Below are 18722 nucleotides of genomic sequence, written 5' to 3'. Positions count from 1 at the left end.
GGCTATTTATGTCCTTGCCAATAGGTTGTCAGAGTATAATGGTCATCGAAAGCAGAGAATGAGCATTCTAAACTTCATTTACTGTTAAATGTTTCCTCAGGATGGATCCATCTAAGATTGAGATGTACACCCCACTCCCTGTAGAAATCTCTTCTTGGGCTTGACTCGTAGGTCAAATCAAACCGTCTCCTGCTACATGGGCTCCCAACATTGTCTGAGCGAAGCACAAGTTTCAAAACAACTTTATTTTATTGCATCACCTAAAGGCCTATGGCAAGATGGCCTCCACACCCATCATGCTCCTTCCCATCATTCTCAGTGACTGAAGCTCTTTCACATTCTCTGTTCACGTCTAGATTTTCGCTCTTCCCACAAAATCTCCTGTGATTGGTTAATAGTGCCAGCTTCACAGACTCTAGAACCACCTAGGATAAAAGCCCCTAGGCACACTTGTGAGGGAGTTTCTAGACTAGGTTCATGGAGGTGGGAAGACTCACTCTACCTATGACGGAATCATCCGTTCTGGGATCCTGGGCTGATTATCGTGGAGAAAGCAAACTGAACACCATCGTCCTTCTCGGCTTTCTGATGGTGGATAGAGTGTGACCAGCCATCCCTCTCTCCTGCCTCGTGCCTTCCTCAACATGATTGACTGTGCCCTCAAACTGGGAACCAAAGCAAACCCCGCCTTCTTTAGGCTGTTTTTGTCACTTATAATAATTTGTCAAGGCAGAAAAAAGCAATGTGTGTCCTTTCCACATTCTGATGCCCAGAGCAATCCTATCCACTCAGGCCTCTGTAATTACTTAGAGGCAGACATCCTCCATCAAACCCTACAAGGCCCTAAGAGTTCTCCGTCTCCCTCACAACAGCCTGTGAATTTTTCCATGTTTTGCTACTCTGGGTTACATGCTTAAATCATGAATTTGTGTGTTCACCTTTCCCATCAACTATCTAAGCTGAGAGACGCTGGGTCAGCTCACAGCTATAGTCATAGCCTGCTTAAATCAATAAGCGGCATGGAGTACCTACATATCTTTTCATTATTTCAATGAATGCACCCGACTTTCTTCTGGTTGGATATGTCCCAGAGCCCCGCCACTTTGAGCCACTTATCACGGGGGGTGAAAGCTGCCCTGGACCAGCTGCAAAGTTCCCAGAGCTCCAATGACACACAGTCCTTTCAGTTCATCAGCCCCAACCCCCATACTCAACATCCACGGTCCGCACCAGAGAAGAACAATGAAAATCACCTGGTCTCGATGCCTAATCCTCTCACTTGTCCTCTCGTGCAGGCTGGTTCCAGAGGCTACAGCAGATGTTGAAGAAACCTCAGGTAAAAGAAAGAAAAAAAAAAAAAGAAAAAAAAAGGTGGGGTTGGGGATGGAGCAGTGGTGTGGCCATAAAGAAGCTTGCCATAAGGAGAAGAGAGGGAAAAGTGGAAATACTACGTGTAGTCTCGTTCCGAACTTGAAATTGTCCAGAGGTTTCTGAGTAAAGATGTGTATTGCCCACACCTCCACTCCTCTTACTGCAGAAGGTCTCGGCACTCCCCGGGAACCCAGATGGCTCACAGACATCCCAGCTACGGTGGAACTCATCGCCGCCGCTGAAGTGGCTGTCATAGGCTTCTTCCAGGTTTGTGATACGCCCCACCTGTATACCCCAAAGTCGGGCACGCTCGGTCTTGTGGTAGTCAAGCCAGGGGCCTGGTGGGCTAGTGACGTAGATTTGGGAGTGAGAGGGCACGCTTCCAGTAATGCTTTCAGATTGTTATCAGAGTCCCCTTCCTTTCAAAGCAGTCTGTCCGCCCTCTGCATGAGGTCTTTCTCTCGCTTGCTTCACATTCTGAGTCTCCTTACCTGTGGGCACTTTGAAAGAAAGGGGGTGTCTGCAGGAAGTCAGTCAAACCTGGCCATTGTCCTAAACAACCTCAGTCTGCCTGTGCCCATAGTACCTCGTCCATAGGCAGAAGTGAAAGTAAAGGCACTTTTAAATTTTATTAATTTATTAATTTATTTATTATTTAAGATAGGGTCTCACGACTCAGGCTGGCCTTGAACTTACAGTGCTGTCCGTGCTTCTCTCAAACGGACAGTCCTCCTGCTTTAGCCTCCCGAGGAATGGGCTAATGGGACTATGCCACACACACTCAGGCTAAACCTATGTTTTATGACCAGGAAGGTTATTCTAAGACAGAAAGGGAGGCCCCCACTTATCTTTCTCACATTCTCCGAATACGAGGAAGTGACAGGATCACTGACAGCTTCCACACTGGGTGTTGGCTAACGCAGTCATACAGGAGAGGGTCTCGTCCTGGCCTTCCCCTCTCGCTCTGGTAACAGCAGCTGGCAATCCTCACAGCTAACCCAGCCCCATTCAGACCTCCTTGTCTACTTCCCACTCCTTGATTCCAACTCACAGTCATCCCGCCCATTCTGTGGACGCAGTCGGAAATGGGCTGCCAGTGGGAGTCAGGTTTTGGTGCCAAGGGGTCTGAGCTTCAGAAAAAGAGCAAAGAAGAGTGCAGTAACATCAAGGACCACCAGATGGTGACACTGGGTCCTTGAGCAATTCAATTCAAAGGCCCAGGTCACCAACCAGGGGGCCAGACAGCCAACTAATAAATGTCCTCAGCTTCTAAGTGAATAACCCTCTTGCTTCTGTCTTGTGATCCCAGATTCGAGAGTAGCAATCTTCCCTTCTCCTTTAACACGGCCTTTAGCTCATTGAGATGCAGGGAAAACGAGTGGACACTTGTGAACTGCCTGGAGTTTCTGTGGACAACCATCCTAACACAGCAAGGAGGACAGTGCCAGTGTCTGTGAGAGGACAGAGGCCATCACTAATGGCTGACTTCCCAGCTCCCTCACTGCAAGCCTGGGATACAACAGCTACCAGAGAGGATATGACCCTCAGGTCCTGCACGTCTCCCAAGGACCATGCTAAAGACCTCTCCTTGATATTACATCTCTGTTTCTCCACAAATTGTTTCCAAAACATTTGTCTCCCTGGGCATATGGATGGCTGTGTAGTCCAACTTGGCAGACCTCTGGAAGCCGAGACTTCCCTCAGCTACAGGTAGAATTCAGGCTGTATGACAAGACCATACGATTTTGATAATAACCTATATTCTCATAGAGCCTGGGACACTCAAAAGTGCCAGTGCAAGTAGCCTGCATGTGTAAGGATAACTTTTGTTTTACTTGACCTTTAACTTTTGGAATGAGCATAGTTTTCTTCCCCCTATGTCTCTTCGCTCAAAAATGACCTGTGGGTTTGTTTCTCTTTTGTTTGTTTGGTTTTGTGTTTAGGATTTGGAAATACCGATCGTGTCTATATTCCGGAGCATGGCACAGCAGTTCCAAGATGTATCATTCGGAATCAGCAACCATTCTGAGGTCCTGACCCATTACAACGTCACCAGCAACAGCATCTGCCTCTTTCGATTGGTAAGCTGGGTCGGCAGCTCCAGCCTTCCTCTAGTTTTCCCTCGTGAGACAGGAACGGACTCTATGTCTTTGACATTAACGGTGGTGCCAAGTTCAGGGACATCGTTGACCAGGACGGTGACTCAGTTCAGGCTGGCAAAGCAGGTGGGGATGTCCTTGCAGAGGACAGGGACTGAGAGCCAGGTGTGGCGCTAATGGTACTGCTTGGTCCCTTACCAGAAAAAAAAGGGTGGGTCAGTCGCTGAGTGTTTATTGACTTCTTACCTCTGTAGAATAAAAGGTCTGACTGGATTATCTCTAGGGTCACGTTAAACAGTAAAGTTGCACACACACACACACACACACACACACACACACACACACACACACACACCAGGGACGGTGAGACAGACAGACAGAGACCAGGAGTTTCATGATGTAGATCATATATACTTATGTATATATATGATGAGTTTTCATGTAGCTCAGGATGGCCACTTGACACATGGATGAAGATGACCTTAAACTTCTGACCCTTCAAATACTGAGGTCACAGGCATGACCACCTATGCGGTACAGGGGAATCAAAGCCAGGGCTCCATGGGTACTAGGTGAGCACACTTCAATCGAGCTACATGCCCAGCCCCATAAACTTTTTATATTTTAATATGCTGATCAGTTGACTTAAGTTTATCAAACATCATATTAGACGGCTCGTATGTGTCAGGAGCTGGTGATAATGACATATTGAACACACTGTCCGCTCTTATAGATCCTAAAATGGAGCGAAGATTATAGTCAGTCTACAAACCCAGAACATCACAGTGGGTAAGGTGGTGTTACAGGAATGAAAATAGAGTGGAACTTAGAAAATAAAATAACGCAAAGGGGACAGTCAAACTGGGAAGTATGTGTTGGATCAATATGGGTCCTCTAAGGGGAATCGTGGCCAAAGGAGGAAAACTAAATGTACTTAAGAATCAGTGTTGCCGACTGGACCCCACGGCACAGGTTGCAGGGAAAGGAATAGAAGACAGGAAGGATTTTTGAGAACCATGTTTGTGCTAAAATTACAGTACCAGTAACTTAGATTTGTACTTAAATTGATTGGTATCCGGAAGCCCCCAAAGCCTTTGAATCAGGGGGATAACATGGACAGGAGTGAGCTGTAGCAAGATTATTTTGTACACAAGGAATGAGATGGGTTATTAGGAAAAGATATGTGAAGCAAGAGACCTTGTCAGCTCAGCAAAATAGACTACGTGAAACTTATTAAGGGTCTATAGCAGCAGCCGGAGAGACAGCCCGGAAGTTAAGAGTGCTGGATGGCCTTGCAGAGACCCGGGTTTCATTCCCAGGAGCCACGTTGCATCTCTCAACTGCAGTTCCAGGAGATCTGACTCCATTTCTGGCCTTCCCAGATCCCAAGAGCACATGTGGGTCACAGACTGAAATGTAGGCAAAATACCCATCCGTGTATATATTTTCTAAATGAGGCCTGGAGGGTCTGTAGTGGAGAAGCAGCAATAGAAGTAAAAGAAAGGGTGCTTTGCCAAGGTAGGAGATGCAGCCCTGTGAGCCCAGCAGTCAGGGGTCTAAGGCAAGAGGACCACAGGTTCAAGGCCATCCCCACACCCCACCCCAAAACAGCTGAGCAAGCCTGCGGGTGGTGTGCACTTGCTTACAATGTATTCTTTATAAAGCCGTATTGGCGGCTCTTTTGAGCTCTGCCCCCTTCCTTAGCATCTGTTTTATATCGACCACTATGACAGCCCTACTTTGAGTGAAGTCTTGGAACTTTGGTGGACAAAATTTATGTGCCATGCCAGAAAATAAACAGGCTGGTTTTGTGTCCCTTGGTTGGCAGTGCTGGGAAAGATTGGAGTTTCCAGGCCAACAGTTACATAAACACTTTTCCCAGTTTACATTTTCAAAGGTTTGCTACATATGTTACTAAGATGATCGTTTAGGAGTCCAGAATAACTTTAATAAAGAAAAAATGAACCTGTACTATTTTTCATCAGGGAACTCGAGCCTATTGCAAACTTTCTGGGAACTTTTAAATTTAGATCCACATTTTATCATTCTTAGTTTTCCACAGTTTGCTTAATTTTTTTATGAAGTTTGATGTGTGCTTGTGTATGTGTGTGTGTATGTGTGTGTGTGTCTGTCTGCCTATTCGTGTGTATGACTGTGTCTGTGTGTATCCAATCTATGATAGCTACTAGTATAGTTGTCACTAAATATGAAGAAAGAATATGATTCATGAATTTTCAGTGGGGGAAATAGTTTCTGGTAGATTGAAGCAACTCGCTATAGTTTCCCAGCCGTCAGGAAGCGCCTGATTCATACTCCACGCCCCCGTTCTACTGCACTACAACGGCTCTCTAAAGCACTCAAGGAAACTCTTGTAATGATTCTTGTACATTTACACACGTGTGTCTCTGTGTGTGTTTATGTATTCGTATGTTCTTTTGAGTGCCGCAAAGGCCGGAAGACTGCGTCAGATCTGCTGAAGTTGGAGTTATAGGCAGTTGCAAACCATCAGGTACTGAGACCTGAATTCAGGTCCTCTGCAAGAGGCCCAAGCACTCTTAACCACTTAACCATTTCTCTAGCCCCAGAAGAAAATCTCTGTCTTCACAGTAGGCTGAATTAATTTAATATACCTTATTCTGAAGTCTCCATTTTAAAACTTTATCCCAAACTATTTCCTAAACCCCTTGTATTAATATATCTAGCCCAAAAGTTAATATCAGAATTTAAGTTAGATGCCATATAGCTTGGTAGCAATTTTTCAGAATTTAGAGTTACTGGGTTCACAACAGTAAGAATGTAAGAGGAAATAATGGTTAAGCAAGAGAACGGGGTTGGGGATTTAGCTCAGTGGTAGAGTGCTTGCTTAGCAAGCACAAGGCCCTGGGTTCAGTCCTCAGCTCCGGAAAAAAAGCAAAAAAAAAAAAAAAAACAAAACAAAACAAAACAAAACAAAGCAAGAGAACACAGACTCATTATTAACGAGCCTACAAAAGCAGTGTTTGTAGAACCATATTAGGCTGGGGTTTCTATGACTGTGGTGAAGCACCGTGACCAAAAGTAACTTGGGAAAGGGTTTGTTTGTAACTTGGGAAAGGGTTTGTTTCTTCTTCAACGTTCTGTTACAGTGTATCAGTCAGGGTGGGCTCAAGGCAGGAGCCGGGAGGAAGGACCTGATACAGAAGCCATGGGGAGGAGTGCTGCTAGGTGGCTTGCTTTCCATGGCTTGCTCAGCCTGTTTTCTTCCATAACTCAAGTCCACCACCCTGAGAGAGGCAACACCCACCGTGGTCTAGGCCCACATTAATCATTAATCAGGGAAATGGCTTACAGTGTTGGTTCTACACCAGCCTTAAGGAGCCATCTTTAGCTTGGGTCAAGTTGACCAAAAGAAGCCAGTATTAAGAGTGACTCCTTGTCAACTTGACACACAAATGTATCACTCTTGGGGTTCTTGTTCATCTCCCGAATCTCATATTAATGCTAATATCACAACACAGAACATAAATAACTTTTAAAGTCCCACAGCCTTTAAACTTCCAAACACTTCAAGAGTACATTCTCTTTAAAATATCCAAAGTCTCTTTAAAAGTTCAAAGGCCCTCTGAAACAACCAAAGTCCTTCTTCTAATACTCCAAAGTTATGGGCTTCTGTGGGAAAAAATCATATCTAAAAGATAAATATTTTCTTATCCCAAGAGGTGAGACCCAAAGCACAGCCATAATCAAATTGAAGCAAAACCCTTCAAGATTGTCGGTAACTCATTGCCCAGTGTCCAGGACTCACAGTCTTCTGGGCTCCAGAGGGCTTAGCAAGCATCCACTCTGGTTCTGTCATTTATGCATATGTCCCTGTCATAGCATATGTCACTTGCCCAGGAGGCTCATATTGGCTCCACTTCAGGCCTGCCACTTCACTTGGTGGTCATCACCCAGTCCTGGCATCTCTAATATGCCGGGGTCTCCACTGGAGCTGCGACAGAATCTTCACCAATGGCCTTTCCTGGACTCTCTTCAGGGGCTCTTTGACAAGGTTCAGCAGCTCTTCATGACCCTTTTATGCTGCCAAAATCAGAAACACAAGGCAGACTCTTATAGGTGATAGAGCTTGGCTACCAGCATAAGATGCAGCCTTGGCCTCTCTTAACCACTGCTTCTGTGTGCTGACCCCGAGGAAGCAGTCCCAGAAGATTTCACCTTAGTGATGTTGGTCTCTTCTTGACTGCAACTGGTTCCCCAGCCCCAATTGACCATGAGTCTGTAGTCTCAATTTAAAATACCACATGAAGAACTCTCCAACTTGCCTCAAAACTTCACAAGTTGAACCTCTAACACCTACACCGCTCTCAGCAGTCTCTTCCAAACCTCCCACAGAAAAAAGGGCTCTGAACACTCAATGGCTTTTATAGCCCAAAGTTCCCCCCAATCCGTCACAAGCCTCCCGTAACAACAATGTCATATCCATCCCAGCAATAGTCTACACTGGTACTGATTTCTGTCTTAGAGTTTCTGTGGCTGTGATAAAGACCATTACCAACACCCATGTGGGGAAGAGAGTGTTGATTTGGCTTAACAGTCACTGTTCATTACCAAGGGAAGCCCAATTAGAAACTCAAGGCAGGAACCTGAAGCAGAGACCAGAAAGAACCAGCCAGTAAGCAGTACTCCTCTATAGTCTCAGATTCACTTCCTGCCTCCAGGTTCCGGTTTGGCTCCTCCCCTCAATGACAGATAAACCCTTTCCTTCTCAGATTGCTTTGACCACAGTAGTGGGCACAGTAATAGAAAACAAACTAGGAAATGAACTTAACTAGTGCAGACTGACTCATATAAAGGATTCCAGGAAGAGCCTAAGCAAAACTCAGGGAGCAGTAAGAAGTCTCAGGGACGGTGTGGCTGTCAGGGATCCAGCCTGTGAGTGGGGAAGCATGGAGAGCCTCTGCTTTTCCGAACAGTCCCACAGAGATGTAATCCTCACAGGAATCCAATTCCTGGGGTCAGTGGACCGTGAGCCTGTCCTATTGTTTGAGTGCCTGTACTATTTGGGGTTTTCTTATTCTCTTCTATTTTAAGAAATAAAGTTAGCCCAACTCTGACCCAGCAGGATATGAAAGATATAGTGTCATTCTTGGCCCCAGTACAGTGACTTTTGAGTGCTTGGCATAAGAGATGTACCAGATGTACCAGATAAGGGAAGAAGAGATAACTATGGAAAAGAGAGAAGTCATACACATCAAGTGATTATACTTTATAAAGTATGTGTTTAGCTGGACATGGTGGTGCATACCTGTAAGCCCACACTTTGGAGACTGACAGAAGAACCCAAGAGTTGAAGGTCATCCTTGGCTACACAGCAAATTTTAAGCCATCCTGGGCTCCAGAAGACACAAACAAACAAAAGTATATAAGTACATAGCAGCTGAGCAACATGCGTGTGTGTGCATGTGTGAATGTGTGTGTGCACATGTGTGCATGTGTGTGCGTGTGTGTGGATGTACATGTGAGTGCATGAGTGTGCGTGTGTGCATGTGAGTGTGTGTGCGTGTGTGTGAGTGTATGCATGTGCATGTATATGTGTTGGTGTGTGTGCCTGTGTGTGTGTGCGTGTGTGCATGTGTGTGAGTGTATGCATGTGCATGTATATGTGTTGGTGTATGTGTCTGTGTGCGTGTGTGAGGGATGTGCATGTGTGTGAGATCAAAGACATGAGGCAAACGCTTAAGTCACTTTTCAGCCCTACCCAAGCTACTTTGTGACTGAGTTGTCATAAAATATTATAGCTTCAGTTTATAGGAATTTGAACGGGTCATGTGGTGCACGCCTGTAATTCCAGGGAGGATCTGGAGTTCGGATTCACCTTGGCTACACTGAAAACCAATACCCAACCTCACTTCAGGAAATCCTGACTGAAATAAAGAAATAAAAAGTAAGACAGAAGAATATAAATGAGATGAGTTTTAGTGCATTTTCTGAAAAAGCTGTATTTTGTCAGCGAGCTCTCAGGATTGCAGAGGAAGACCCCTCCTAGCTGGACTTGAGCTGCGTTTAAAACAACACCTCCTGAGCTCATAACCCTTCCAGCTGCTCCTTTTCGATTTTGGCGTCTCTGTCCCCAGGGAGGATATCTTAAGTAAAACTCTTCGCAAACCCTGGCAGAATAGATGTTTAGAACGTCCCCCAAAGCCTTCCTCTAGGGTAGAGCTTTCTCTGCTTCACATTATGCAAATGATCCCCTTGGCGCAAAGCACACTTCCTGGTCAAATGCTGCCTCCAGGAACCCTACACAAGAGCCCTCCTGAGTTTATTAGTTTAGGAAATAATGAAATAACCGGGTATGCTTTGTTGGAAGAACCCCAGCAACTGGAGAGCCTGCAGGGGCGGGGCGGCTTATTGAAAGGCTCTCACTGCCCAGGGAGGAAACTTCATCCCTGCTGCACACACTCTGTCCCTTCTCCACATCCCCTTGTCTAGTAACACCTGGAGTTCCTGGCGCCCCCAGCTCTGCAGTTCTGGGAAACCAAGGAACTGCCAGGAAAGGCGGCGGGAGGGCAGGGCCTCCGGGTCCACGTGCTGCCAGACTAGCTGCGCACACAAGCCAGGCGTCTGTGTCCTAGAAAAATAATCTTCGAGCACTTGGACACAGTCAGTATTAAGAGGGCCTTGACGATGATGGTGGTGGTGACTTGAGTGGGCTGTAATAGCAAGGCCCTAAGTGTGAGATATTCTGCCAGCTGGCAAGCCAGGCCTTAAGTAACAGAGAAGGTTCAAGAGAGGCAATCTCTCTCTCTCTCTCTCTCTCTCTCTCTCTCTCTCTCTCTCTCTCTCTCCCTTCCCTTCCTCCCTCTCTCCCTCTCTCCCTTCCCCTCACCCCCCTCTGTGCAAGCATCTGATTGGTCTGGCTGCCTTTGACTGACTGGCTGCCTGTCACTGTGAATGTCTGCTCATCTGTCTTTGTGTCTGTGTGTGGATATGTGCCTATGGGAACAGGTGTTGGCAGAGCCCAGAGGCCTCCGATCTCCTTGGAGCTGGAGTTATAAACTGTTGGGAGTCACCTGAATTCAGATCTTCTGAAAGAGGGGCAAACTCTCTCAACCTCTCTCGAACCCCCTGTATTTTGTTTTATTTGTTTGTTTAAGACAAGATCTTAATTCTATCATTCGGCAAGACCTAGAACGTCCCATGTATCCCAGACTGGCCTTGAACTGCTGGGAATCCTCCTGCCTGGTCTGTCTAAATTCTGGTATGAAAGTCATGAACCACAGCAGCAACCTTCTACTTTGTTTGTTTGTTTGTTTGTTTGTTTTTATGACTTGGTGTAAATATTGGGACTGTCAAGCTGAACCAGGGCCACAGAGCCTTTTCCTATTGCTCTTCCTCTCCTCAATGTTCCTACCAAGAGTGTGCTGGATTTCAGCACACATGCATGTGTGCCAAATGACTTCACACACACCCCCCCCCACCTCAGACTCACTGTCACCTGGAGTTTCTGATCCTCCTGCCTCTACTTCTATAGTCCTGGGATTGCAGCAGTCAGCATGTGTATTTCACAGAAAGCTGGAGATCAAACCTAGAGCTTCCTGCAAGCCAGATCAGCATTCTACCAGCTGATCCACACATCTCTAGTACGACTTCTGTGTTTGCTGCCAGGACACACACACATACACACACACACACACACACACACACACACACACACACACACACATAGATATATATATATATACCTGGCAAGCCAGTGCTCTACCACTGACCTACTGCTAGCCTGTGCTTCACATTTTAACCATATCTAGTGCTTTGGATGGATTTCCCCCCAATAATTCTAATTTAGAAGTATATTTTCTATACCTTGGCATTTATTATTTCATGAATTTAATTTGCTTAAGATATTCTTTTAACGTTTAGTTTTAGTTTTTTTTTTTTAATCTTTGCGTGTATGTTCCAATGTTCAACAGGGAGATGCGACTGCCCGGTAATACTGGAGTCTGGTATGTTAGAAGCTACATGTTACATAATGCATGCAGGCAGTCCTTAAAGGGATAAATCAAGTTTGAGCAACTTCCCAACCAAAGGAGGAATCGTGGGAAGTAACTAAATGCAGAATAGGCCAGAAGTTAAGAAAAGGGAATTCAGAACAGCTGCACTGATGGAAAATTCAATAGATCAGTGATTATATTACATAAAATTAGCCCTTAAAACCCAAGTAGAGAAAAGAGCCCCTGAGGGTAGGACACTTACTTCCTGTCTTTGGAGCTGTGCTCAGTGTCTGTCTCATTTTCAAATGTTATTTACCACTTGATCTTAGCCAAAAGGCCGAGAAGCGATTCAAATGCTATTCATCCATGATCTCAGGCGATGTTTGAGAGGGGGCCACTCTGTCCTTTGATACGGCTTGTCTTGTTTTTAAATATAGGTAGATAATAAGCAGCTACGTTTGGACGCCGAAGACATTGACGATCTCGATGCTGCCAAGCTGAGCCGTTTCATTCACTTGAACAACCTCCACTGGGTGACGGAGTACAGCCCTATGGTAAACCCTGATCCCCACCGCCAGTCTTTTATGCTCGTGCGTCATGAAGGGCCTTTGTTCCCAGAACAGAGATGTCCTCTCCACTGTTAGTAACTGTCTCTCATTGAACACCTAGCTTGTCGTTTATGCTGGCATCTTCACTAACCCTTTAAGATGGACGGGTTCAGTTCCTCCCTCCCTATTGGACAAAGAGAGAAACAGACACAACGAGAATAAATGGACTACAACACAACTCACAAGAAAAATAAAAACCCAAAAGACAAAATACAATGTATCTGGATGGAAACCTTCAGAATCAGGAGTCTCTCTGCCTAAGTGTGCTCTCTGGAGGTCGCTGGCTTTGAGACAGACTCAAAACCACCTTTCTCAGGCTGTGATCAAGGAGGCGTCTTCCCTCTTTGCTTTTCTTATTGCTGTGATAGGGGCAGCTTAAGGAAGGAATCGTTTCTTTTGGCTCACAGTTTGGGAGATACAGTTCATCGTGGTGTGGAGTCAAGAATGTGAGGCTGGTCCAGAACCAAGAGTGCAAAGGAAGGGACACAGTCTTCAGATCGCTTTGACCTTGCTTCTCTTTCCCTCTTGTCCAGAACTGAAACCCATCGGTTTGCTCTACCCACCTTCATGGTGGACTCTCTCTCTTGAAGCTCTTCTAGAAACACCCTCACAGACACGACCAGAAGTGTACCCCCTAGGTGGTTCTCAATCCAATCAAGTTGAGCACAAGAGTAACCACACAGTCTACTTTCTCTGGACTGTCCCCATTGGCGCTATTGTGTCCACTGGACTGCATGTGGACTTGGGAAAAAGTGTTCTACTGTTTCCTGTGCACATGACCTGAACCTAGTGTCATAGTGTCTTGGGTGCCAGCCAAACAATATGAGGACACATCCTCCTAAACCCTTAGACCTGGCCCAGCTGTCATCTCACGCACAGTGACGTAAATCACAGCAATGTGTCCTTTTTAAATTTGATATTAGTATAGAAGGCAAATCACATCAAGAGGAAGTCAGGAAAGAGCCTCTTTAGAGCATCATGTTTAATTTTTACTGGGGCTCTCCCATATTCAAAGAAACCCCTCCTCATTTGGAGAGCTGACCACTCAGCAGCTTGTCCGTGCTGGCACAAAAGTTTGTGCTAGAAAAACCAGGCAGAAAGTCACAGCCATGCCCTGCCCCCGTGTGTATAGTCAATGTACACACTCGGTGTGTGGCTTTGCTGAGATAAAGCCCGTTACTTCTGCACCCCCATCCCATGCCTTTTGGTTCCTTGGGTCACTTCACTTTACTTTTCCCAAGAATTCCTTCTGCTTTTAGAAGAATGGATCCTACTCTGAATTTAAGTCGCAAGACTCAGTTACTATAGTTACAAATATTACCATAGCAAGAGTCAATTATTTGTCACACAGTGCCCCCAATGAAAACTGAATCTGCTCTTAAAGCCCAAGAAAAAGTCTTTAGGAAACACTTCTGACCACACTTGCTGATCCATGGTCTTTCTGTGATCAGCTGTGCTAGAAAAACCTCACACAGATCCTAGGGGGTCAGCCGCTGGGCATGGGGTGTCTGGACAGAGTACAGACATTGCCAGGCTGAAGTCATCTGCAGGCTCCACCAATGCTGAATGGTCTGGTTGCAAGGATCTAGGTCAACAAACATGCTCCCATTGTTGCCGTATAAATCCGACCTTAGGGCTGCTTGGCTACCCCCAGAGTAAAGGGTGTAACAAAGAATGATACCCATCCTAACTTAACCTTGGCCTTCCAGCATCTCCACAATGTCCCCTTAGCTACTAATTTGGTTCTGTTTATTTTTATGTATGGGGTGAGCGGTGGTCCACACAACTGCCTGAAAGCCCAATGGTCGAACTTACTTTGAAGGTTCGTTTTTGTGACTTTGCGATCATGTTTGTTTGGGCGTATGTGCACCCTAGGTAAGCATGTGACTTCGGAAGTCAGAGGGTGTCGAGTGCCCTGAAGCTGGTGTGAAAGGCAGTTGCCAGCCACCAGGCATGGTGGGAAGAGCCAAACCTTGGTTCTGAGCGTGGATAGCCCAGAATCTTAACCCCTAAACTGTCCTTCCAGCCCCAGATGATTGTACCTTTTAGTTTAATTTTATATTTTTGTATTTTCTTTTTGGTTTTTGAGACAGGGTTTCTTTGTGTAGCCCTTGGCTATCCTAGAACTCTCTCTGTAGACCAAGCCAGCTTCAAACTCACAGAGATCCACCTGCCTCTGCTTCCCGAGTGCTGGGATTAAGGGCGTGTGCCACCACCTCCCTGCTCATAATTGTACTTTTAAAAATTATTTATTTATTGCATATGTGCTTGAGTAAATGTACGTGTACCACATGCCTGCATGAACCATAGGATGCCAGGAGAGAGTGTTAGATCTCCAGAACTGGAGTTATAGGCAATTGTCAGCCACCTTATGGGTGCTAGGAACCAAGCCAATGCCCTTTTTATAAGAAGGATTAAAAAATTAAATGTGTTTTTAACTCATTCTCCAATCCCCAATGATTTTACTTGTTAAAAATGGTTTTATTTATCATTTGACAACTCCATACATGTATTCAATGGGTTTTGAACCCATTCAAACTGGTGAAGCTTTTAAGAGTCATCTTAAAGGCTGTTTGCTTTTGTCGTAATTCTGTTCATTGCACTGGCATACCTCTGTACCTCTGCGCCTCTCCCTCTCCCTCTCTTTTCCCTCCTTCCCTCCCTCTCTCCCTCCATCCATCCCTCCCTCCCTGAACTCCTCTCCCCCTTCATCCCTCTCTCCATTTCTCCCTCCTTCACTTCCCCCCTCTCCCTCCCTCCCTCCTTCTCTCCCCCTTCTCTCCCTCGCTCTTTCCATTCTTCTTCTATAGCAAATCTTACTTTTCCAGATTGGAGCTGGCTTATTTAACACCATGGTTCAGACCCATCTTCTCCTGATAATGAACAAGGCTTCCCCAGAGTATGAAGAAAGCCTGCGTAGCTATCAGAAGGCAGCTAAGCTCTTCCAGGGACAGGTGAGTTGGGAATGGTCACCACCACAAGGAAGATGGGGCTGGGAAGAAGGAAATACTATGGTTTTGAGGGTGTCAGGTAGGATGTAAGAAGTGAAAAAATTGAAATTAAAGATACTCTGTGTTGTAAACCCATGTAATCTATCTTCCAGCTGTGGCTTTGTGGTTTTTACACACTGATCTGTAGGGAGACAAGGTGTAAATATGATGAGAGTCTACCAAGCATGGGGAGGGGGAGGGGCTGCCTCATTCATCACACATCCTTAGAACCCTCCCTCCCTCCCTTCTTCCCTCCCTTCCTCCCTCCCTCCTTCCCTTCCTCCCTCCCTCCCTTCTGAGTGCATTTCTGTTTGAGATCTCTGAAACAACCATCCTCAATTGCAGAATCAAGCAGAAGCCTTTCTAATGAGATCCATTTGATTATCACATAAGCTATCTTGGGGAGGACCAGTCCCCTGACATGGGAAGCACTGTGTGTTCCTGAATACAGACAATTCTTTCTTCAGAAGACCACAAGGATTTCCACCTGGGATTGATTTGACTTAAACAGTCCTCTCTCCCTGATCTCCAGACAGACAATCCTCTCCCTGCTCCCCAGACAGTCCATGCTCCCCAGACGGTCAGTCCTCTCTCCCTGCTCCCCAGACAGACAGTCCTCTCCCTGCTCCCCAGACAGACAGCCCTCTCCCTGCTCCCCAGACAGTCCATATTCCCCAGACAGACAGTCCTCTCTCCCTGTTCACCAGACAGACAGTCCTCTCCCTGCTCCCCAGACAGACAGTTCTCTCCCTGCTCCCCAGACAGACAGTTCTCTATCCCTGCTCCCCAGACAGACAGTTCTCTCCCTGCTCCACAGACAGACAGCCCTCTCCCTGCTCCACAGACAGATAGTCCTCTCTCTGCTCCCCAGACAGCCCTCTCCCTGCTCCCCAGCTCGTCCCTAGTTTCATTTCTACATTTCAGTTGCTCACAGTTACCTATGGGCTCAAAGTAGTAAGTGGAGAATTCCAGACACACACAGCCCACAGCTTTAAGGGTCTTCCGCTGCCACATATTATTACAATGGTTTTGTTTCATTACTAGCTATTATATCCAACCTGTGTACATACAGCAGGGAAAAGCACTGTCTGTGACTCTAGGGAGCCCTTGAGGTGGGGGTTCTTAGAATATAACACTTATCAAACCTGTGCTACAGAAGACAATCGCCAAATACACTGTCTCATTTTATCCCTACCCCCAGCAGTATGTTTTCCAAAAAAGAAAACTGAGTTTCAAAGAAACTAAGTTGCCCAAATCAGAGCCAGGAAGACAGAATCGGACTTAACCTCATTCTCTGCTTTAATCACGGGGCTATCTATAGTCTTTAGCCCAGGGAAACATCAAAGTGTCCTCAAAGCCCAAACTGTCTTACAATGTCATTTTTATTTCTTATCAGGTTGTGGGAGTGGGTGAGGATGCCCAGAGCGACTATCAGAGAGCATTGGATCCCCTGAAGCTAGAGTTGCAGGGTGCTGTGAACTAGGCCAAATACAGGTCCTCTGCTACAGCAGTATAAACTCTTAACCTCTGAGACATCTCTCTAAACCAGTGCCTCCCAGTCTATGGGTCACCTAAGACCACCGGAAAAACACAGACTTACATTACATTGTAACACTAGCCAAGTTACAGTTATGAAGTAGCAACAAAAATAATTTGATGGTTGGGGGTAAGGATCATCACGATATGAGGGACTGTATTAAAAGTGGCAGCATTGGGAAGGTTGAGAATTATTTCTCTAACCCAGAATTCCAAGTTCGTGCAGTTACATTGACTAAAGAGATAAAATACCAAAGCAAGAAAAATAAATTTCAAATTGATTTAAATTCAATCAAGATGGGGTATGTGTATGTGGAGAGATAGGTAGGTAATAGCTAGATGGTAGATAGCTAGATAGATATATAGATAGTGGTTGATAGAGAGATAGAAAGATTGTAGATAGCTAGATGATAGATAGATAGATAGATAGATAGATAGATAGATAGATAGATAGATAGATAGATAGATAGATAGATTTTTATATAGCCCAGGCCAGCCTCGAACTTGCTGACTTGCTGTAATTAAGGGTAACTCTGAACTTCTGGTCCTCCTACCTCTGACTCTCAAGTGCTGGAATTCCCAGACTGTTTCGAATACTCCATCATGCCAGGCTTTAATTTAAATTAAAATGATGTGACACTAACTATAAATTCAGTCTGCCTAGTGACAGCAGTGACAAGTGTCTCTTTGCCCCCACCCCCAGGATCTCAGCTGGACCCTTTTCTTTCAACTCTCTCCCACTATAGATTCTCTTTGTTCTGGTGGACAGCGGCAAAAGGGAAAACGGAAAGGTGATAGCCTATTTCAGACTAAAAGAGTCTCAGCTGCCAGCTCTGGCCATTTACGAATCTGTGGATGACAAGTGGGACGCCCTGACCATCACAGAAGTTACGGTGGAGAAGGTCCAAAGCTTCTGCAATGGATTCCTAAAGGGTATGCTGTTGGTGAGTATGTGGGGCTTCAAGTAAAACTCCTGTGTTGTTCTCTCTGTGTGTTCAGTTTCTATGGAATCGGAGGTCTTTAGCCCTGGGTGTGAGAACAGAGGGTGGTGTGCATGGAGAGGTCATAGGAGGGTGAGTCTGAGCACATGGTTAGTGAGACACTATTAGCAAGAGATGCTGACTTACAAAGGCTTTGTACACACAAACTGGATTTGGAATTTCTCCATTTTTTTTATTAAAGAGCCAATGGGAATTAATTTAAATCCCAAATAAAGAGCTCATATATGAGGCTCATGTTATGTACTCTGGTGACTGAGGCAGGTTGAGTGCCATAGTTTGAAGCCAGCCTGCGATACACAGTAAGTTTAGTTCAGCCAGAACTGCACGGTGAGACAAACAGAAGAGGTCAGTACATCAGCAGACAGAAGAGGTTCAAAGTGAGGGTGCATTTAAAGTTTCCCATGAGTCAGGAACCATGCATTCTTTGCTGTTTTTCAGAGAGATCAGAAAGCTGAAAACGACTCTGGGAAGGAGGAGCTCTGACCGCTCCCTGGAACTTGAACTCGCTGTTCTCTGTCTATTCCGTGCTGAATAAAAAGGAGCCGTTCCAGCCTCTGCAACACTCAGGATCACTGGGTGTTCTGACAAGGGGCGGGAGGGGCACAATCATTCGTGTCTGAACATCTCACTTGCCTCTTGTTTCCAACTTCTTATCCCCTCTCCCCAAACCCAGTTTCCTACTGTTTGAGTGCTGGGAATACACGGGCTTCAGAAACAGGGGGCGTCCCCGTGAAGGACAAGCGTTCCTAGAGAGAGGATGTTCCCGTGTGTCACTGACATTGAATTGGTACCCTGCACAGGGCTTACACAACAGTTCCTGTTCCTTTGGGGTCATCGGAGGATAGACCCGCCCCTCCTTCATAAGCAAATATCCTTCTCCAACTCGGGCCAAGAACAAAAATCCTCCTTTTGCTTTGGGGCTTTTAAGTCCCAAAAGTTAAAGGCTGTCTCCAAGTTTCTGAACGCATCAGAAACGGAGCATGTTAAAAGCTACGCTCATTTGGTGATTCCAGTTCCCCGTGTAAATCAGCAACCCATGGAGTAAATAAACCCCAGAGCAGCATCCCTGCAAGCCAAACCCTGTGGAGGGAACACAGCTGCCCAGCTCAGTGGTACACGCCCCACCCTGCAGGGCTCTGCTAGGTCA

At 45.8% G+C, this 18722-nt stretch overlaps 1 protein-coding gene across 2 annotated transcripts; it reads left to right on the top strand.

Moving 5' to 3' along the window:
- Nucleotides 1-1192: 1192 nt before the first annotated feature.
- Erp27 (endoplasmic reticulum protein 27) lies at nt 1193-18196 on the top strand. Of its 2 annotated transcripts, NM_001106625.1 has the most exons (7): nt 1193-1336; nt 1538-1638; nt 3315-3452; nt 11878-11994; nt 14877-15002; nt 17321-17518; nt 18014-18194. In NM_001106625.1, exons 1-7 carry the CDS (start codon nt 1243-1245, stop codon nt 18056-18058), a joined length of 819 nt encoding a protein of 272 aa, NP_001100095.1. In that variant the 5' UTR covers nt 1193-1242; the 3' UTR covers nt 18059-18194. The 2 variants fall into 2 exon arrangements, with proteins under 2 accessions (NP_001100095.1, XP_038963388.1); XM_039107460.2 differs by lacking the exons at nt 1193-1336; nt 1538-1638 and adding an exon at nt 1661-3081 and having other exon boundaries at nt 18014-18196.
- The last annotated feature ends 526 nt before the right edge of the window (nt 18197-18722 follow it).

The sequence above is a fragment of the Rattus norvegicus genome, chromosome 4 (genome assembly GCF_036323735.1).
Source record: "Rattus norvegicus strain BN/NHsdMcwi chromosome 4, GRCr8, whole genome shotgun sequence".
Lineage (NCBI taxonomy): Eukaryota > Metazoa > Chordata > Mammalia > Rodentia > Muridae > Rattus > Rattus norvegicus.
Note: the sequence above shows the minus strand (reverse complement) of the source record. Positions and strands in the feature narration are given on the sequence as shown.

Bases quoted from the DNA above. Each gene is read 5' to 3' on its own strand.
- Erp27 (NM_001106625.1), top strand. From the start codon at position 1,243: ATGAAAATCACCTGGTCTCGATGCCTAATCCTCTCACTTGTCCTCTCG. The intron at 1,337-1,537 runs GTAAAAGAAAGA...CTCTTACTGCAG, and splicing joins AGATGTTGAAGAAACCTCAG to AAGGTCTCGGCACTCCCCGG. The intron at 17,519-18,013 runs GTGAGTATGTGG...GCTGTTTTTCAG, and splicing joins TCCTAAAGGGTATGCTGTTG to AGAGATCAGAAAGCTGAAAA.